The sequence below is a fragment of the Helianthus annuus genome, chromosome 10 (genome assembly GCF_002127325.2).
Source record: "Helianthus annuus cultivar XRQ/B chromosome 10, HanXRQr2.0-SUNRISE, whole genome shotgun sequence".
Classification (NCBI taxonomy): domain Eukaryota; kingdom Viridiplantae; phylum Streptophyta; class Magnoliopsida; order Asterales; family Asteraceae; genus Helianthus; species Helianthus annuus.
This window is the reverse complement of record NC_035442.2, coordinates 171,759,513-171,764,706: the sequence shown is the minus strand read 5'-3', so window position 1 is coordinate 171,764,706 and position 5,194 is coordinate 171,759,513. Positions and strand designations below refer to the sequence as shown.

Genomic DNA, 5,194 nt, shown 5'->3' with positions numbered 1-5,194 from the left:
TCTTGTTTGAATCGTTAATCTGCTAACACTCCAACAGATTATCTGTTTACTGATCTTATAACTACAAGGTAAAGGGTGGAGGGTATGGTTAATCACTATAGGGTGATTGAGTGAACTCCTACCCAATCTCCACCATGCCATGCCCATGGCTTTATAGCCTAGTGGCTGTAATCAATCGTCTCTCTCTCTAGAATACATTACAAAACATATATAGAAAATACAGTGAGCTAAACTAGGAAACTAGCAATCCTAATAATGAAGGGATATGCACAATAGAATAGAAGATATACATCACAATCTACAGCTAATATATGTATCGCTAACAGGCCCCCTCAGTTTGAGCCGTAGCCGGACGAAGGCACAAACTGGAACGAAAACGAGTGAAAAGATGCTTCGGCAGTCCCTTGGTAAAAATATCCGCATACTGATAATCGGCAGGAACATGCAGAACACGGACGTCTCCAATGCGGACCTTGTCACGGACAAAGTGAATGTCTAGTTCCACGTGTTTGGTTCTTTGATGTTGAACGGAATTCTGAGTTAAGTAAACGGCGGAGACGTTATCACAGTAAACAATGGTTGCCTGTTTCGTAGCGACCCCAAGCTCGAGGAGTAAGTTGCGTATCCAAGAGGTTTCAGCGACTGCATTCGCAACCCCACGATATTCGGCTTCGGCACTAGATCTTGAAATAGTGGGTTGGCGTTTGGAGCTCCAAGAAATTAAATTTGCGCCCAAGTAGACACAGTACCCTGAGGTTGACCGTCGTGAGTCCGGGCAGCCCCCCCAGTCCGCATCAGAGTATGCGGTAAGAGATGTGGAACTAGAGGGGGAGAGATAAAGACCGAAGTCAATGGTTCCTTTAACATACCGAAGTATGCGTTTGAGGAAAGAAAAATGTGTGTCCCGGGGATCATGCATGAAAAGACAAATTTGTTGAACGGCGTAGGAGATGTCTGGGCGAGTAATAGTAAGATATTGCAACGCACTCGCGAGGCTGCGGTAGAGGGTGCCATCTTCAACTGGAGGACCTGAGTCTGCACTTAACTTTGAGCCGATTTCCACAGGGGTGGTGCAGGGCTTGCAATCCGTCATGTTGGCACGCTTTAAAATATCTGAAGCATAGGAGGATTGAGACAGGAAGAGGCCATTCGTCTTGTGTGTAACCTTGATGCCAAGAAAATGATGAAGCGAACCGAGATCAGTCATTGCAAATTCTTTGGATAGGACCTGAATAAAGTGTTGTAGCAGACTCGGTGAAGATGCGGTAAGAATGATGTCGTCGACATATAGTATCAAGTAAGCCATTTGAGTGCCGCGTCGATAAATAAACAAAGAGGTGTCACAAGTGCTACTTTGAAAACCGCATGTGGTGATGAAGGTTGCAAACCGGTGATACCATGCACGGGGAGCTTGCTTAAGACCGTATAAGGACTTTTTGAGCTTGCACACAAGACGAGGGTTGAAGGAATCCACGAAACCCGGGGGTTGATGCATATAGACTGTCTCATTAAGGTTCCCGTGAAGAAATGCATTCTTCACGTCAAGCTGATGAATTGGCCATGCCCGGGAGACTGTCAGGCTAAGAACGGTACGGATGGTGGTGGGTTTAACCACAGGACTGAATGTCTCGTCACAATCAACACCCACTGTCTGACTCTTACCATTAACCACAAGGCGCACTTTGTAGCGCTCCAAAGTCCCATCTGAGTGAAATTTATGCTTATATAACCACATACACCTAATAACCGGAGCATCGGCAGGTGTCGGGGCCAACTCCCACGTTTTATTATCTAATAGCGCTTTGTTTTCAGCGGCCATAGCTTGTTTCCAGTTCGGATCAGACAAAGCGGAAATGTGAGATTTTGGTAATGGTGAAGGGGTAGTAGAGGTCACGGTGTTAAGGTTGAAGGGGACGCGAGGTTTGGAGATACCCGCACGAGCACGAGTAATCATAGGGTGTGACGGTTGAGGATTGGGAGGTGGTGATGGGCTGGCAGGTTGATAGGCCGAGGGAGTTAGAGGTTTGTGGGAGGAGTGGGCCAAAGGGGTTGGGCTGGGTGTGGATCGGGCTGAGTGGGTTGAGGGGTTGGGTGAGGAGTGGGTGGGTGAGGAGTTGGGTGTGGAATGGGCCGAGGTGTTGGGTGAGGTAGAGGGGAAAGCAGTAGGAAAGAAAGGAGTGACCGATGGTGGTGGTTCAAGGAAAGAGTGGTTAGGAGGCGGTGTAGTGGGTGAGTGAAATGGGAATTTGAGCTCGTCAAAGATTACGTGTCGGGAAAAGATTACTTTCCCGGTGGAGAGCTCAAGGCACCGGTAGCCCCGATAGTTAGCGGGGTAACCTAGAAAAACGCAAAGGGTGGATTTATGGTCAAGTTTGTGAGGGCGGGTGTCGGTTGTGCTAGGATAACAAACGCATCCAAACACGCGGAGGTGGTCATACGAGGGGTGTCGTCTATAAAGCATGGCCATAGGGGTTAGGTTGTGAAGGACTTTGGACGGGAGAATGTTATGAAGGTAACACGCGGTGTGAAGGGCTTCCACCCAAAAGCGAGAGGGTAGAGAAGCGTGGGTCAAGAGGGACAACATGATGTCGTTAAGGCGACGGATCATACGCTCGGATTTACCGTTTTGCTGAGATGTGTGGGGACATGAGAATTGAAATTCCATGCCGTTTGTAGTAGCAAAGTTTTTAAAGTTATGATTATTGAACTCGCCACCCATGTCACATTGAAAAGCTTGGATGGACAAATGAAATTGAGTTTTGACAAAGTTATAAAAGGTGACAAATTTATTAAAAACTTCGGACTTATATTTTAGTGGGTAGGCCCATGTATATTGGGTGAAATCATCAATCAAAACCATGTAGTATTTATAACCCACAGTGCTAAGTAATGGTGAAGTCCAAAGATCACAATGCACAATAGAGAAAGGTAAATGAGTACTAGTAACCGAATCATAAAAGGGTAAACGCTTATGTTTGGACAACTGACAAGCATGGCAAACAAAAGAAGCATCTACTTTATTACAAGGAATCAAATGTTTTGAAGAAAGAAAATCAATCACGTGTCGGCCAGGATGACCAAGCCGATCGTGCCAAAATGTAGAAGAGGCGGTAGCAACAAACGCAGCAGCGGATTCATTGGTAGTGAAAGGGTATAGATCGCCAAAGCTATTGTGGCGGCTCAGGAGAATACCATCCTTGAGATCCTTCACAGAAAAACCGTAAGGGTCAAATTCGACAGAAACAAGATTATCTCTAGTAAATTTATGAACCGAGATTAGATTTTTAATAAATTTTGGGTTGTAAAGGATGTCATTAAGTTTAAAGGGTCGGGATGGTGAAGGTAAGGTGGTATGTCCGGATCCGAGAACTGGAATACGGTTGCCATTACCAACTAATACGGACGCTATAGGATTAAACGTAGAAGGGGTAGAGATATTACCGTGCTCTGGCGTGATATGAGAAGTGGCCCCCGTGTCCATATTCCAAAGGTCCTGCGGCTGCGCGATTCCGAAAGCCGCAAAGGCTTGGGCCAAGTCTGTGGGCTGCATAGGGTCCAGTTCGGTGATGTGGGCCTGGGCCGAGGAGGGCGGCTGCTGTTGTGTGGACTGATGTTGTTGCTGGGTGTTAGCAGGTGGTGGGGTAGGGTAGGACCAAGGGTTTATCCAAGATCCTTGGGTAGGAAAGGGACAAGGTGGCACCATCCACTGTGGGGAGCCATAAAAACCGAACGGACCTGGTGGAGGAAAAGAAGGAGCCGGCTGGTTGGGGGTTTGGTACGAGTATTGTCCTCTGCCTCTTGTTTGGCCACAGCGATAAGATCCGCCCGGCGGTTACGGTTTTCGCGATCACGGGGCTCCCGAGTGTCACGGGGGTCAGACCGGGGAGGAGCAGGAGGGGCTGAATCGACGGCGGCAGCCACGACGGGAGGAGAGACAGCAGCACGAGCACGTTGACGGCTTTGTTCCCGGAGAAGCATATCACACGCATCAGACCAGGAGGGCAGTCGCTGAACAATGAGGGCCCCGGTCATATCAAATTCCGGGGGTAGCCCACGGACCAGTTTCAACACAAGCCGTTTTTCAGGCACAGGGCAGTCAACGGCGGCCAGTTGGTCAGCTATCTCCTTCAATCGCTGAAAGTAGGCTTCAAGGGAAGAGCAGCATTGAAGGGTAAGGTTGGTCAAATCTTCTTCAAGGGTGGTAGCCCGGGAGTCTTTATTGTTGAGAAAATGGTTTTCGAGCCGGAGCCAAGCCTGACGAGCCGTGGAACCGGGCTGGAGGACCTTGAGAAGAAGATCGTCTGTTAACGTGCCGTAAATCCATTGAAGGACCACGACATCGATCTCCTTCCAGGAAGCTAGGGATGGGTCATTGTCAGTGGGTTGGGGGGTGTCATCGATGTGATCGAAGACACGGTAAGCGGTAGCGTGGAGATGAAAGAGGTTAACCCAGGACGAGTACGAGACCTTTTCCCCGTCAAGAGTTCGAATCTTCTGTTGAATGTTGACGGAATACACAGGGTGTAAGGGAGTTGGGGGGTTCGAGGTTTTTGGTGGGTCGACATCAGCGGTCGAGGATTTTGGTGAGTTGGTATCATCGTCTCCCATTGAGACAGAAGGAAAAAGAACAAAGTGTCCGACGAATGAAAGCCCGAGGGCAGCGGTCAGAGCAGGTAGACCGAGGTCTTTGATAGGGGCGGCGACCAAAAAAGGGGATTAGGGTCCAGAGCGTCTGCGCTCTGATACCATGTAATCAATCGTCTCACTCTAGAATACATTACAAAACATATATAGAAAATACAGTGAGCTAAACTAGGAAACTAGCAATCCTAATAATGAAGGGATATGCACAATAGAATAGAAGATATACATCAAAATCTACAGCTAATATATGTATCGCTAACAGTGGCATCTTGGGGGTGAGATAAGGTTTTGGACCAATAGGTTCTGGGTTCGATTCTCACAAAGGGGGTTTTTTCATATTTATTGGGTTTCCTCCTGAATTGGTGTATAGGCATTATGCCTAGTGGAGATGGATATGATCGGGTGGTTCCGCTGGAGTCCAGTGGTCCGTCAGTGATCCAAATTTGCCGTTCAAAAAAAAAATTAATATTATGCCATGTCAACTTCCCATTCCACTTCCCATTTTGCACTCAATCAGGGGGTATGGTTAATCACCCTAAGGTGTTTGAGT

The 5,194-nt window shown here is 47.8% G+C and overlaps 1 protein-coding gene across 1 annotated transcript; it reads right to left on the bottom strand.

The window, feature by feature from the left end:
• Positions 1–3,660: 3,660 nt before the first annotated feature.
• LOC110883373 lies at positions 3,661–4,608 on the bottom strand. Its single transcript, XM_022131146.1, has one exon. It carries the CDS (start codon positions 4,606–4,608, stop codon positions 3,661–3,663), a length of 948 nt encoding a protein of 315 aa, XP_021986838.1.
• Between the last annotated feature and the right edge of the window lie 586 nt (positions 4,609–5,194).

Coding starts and splice junctions, on each gene's coding strand:
- LOC110883373 (XM_022131146.1), bottom strand. CDS start 4,608: ATGGGAGACGATGATACCAACTCACCAAAATCCTCGACCGCTGATGTC.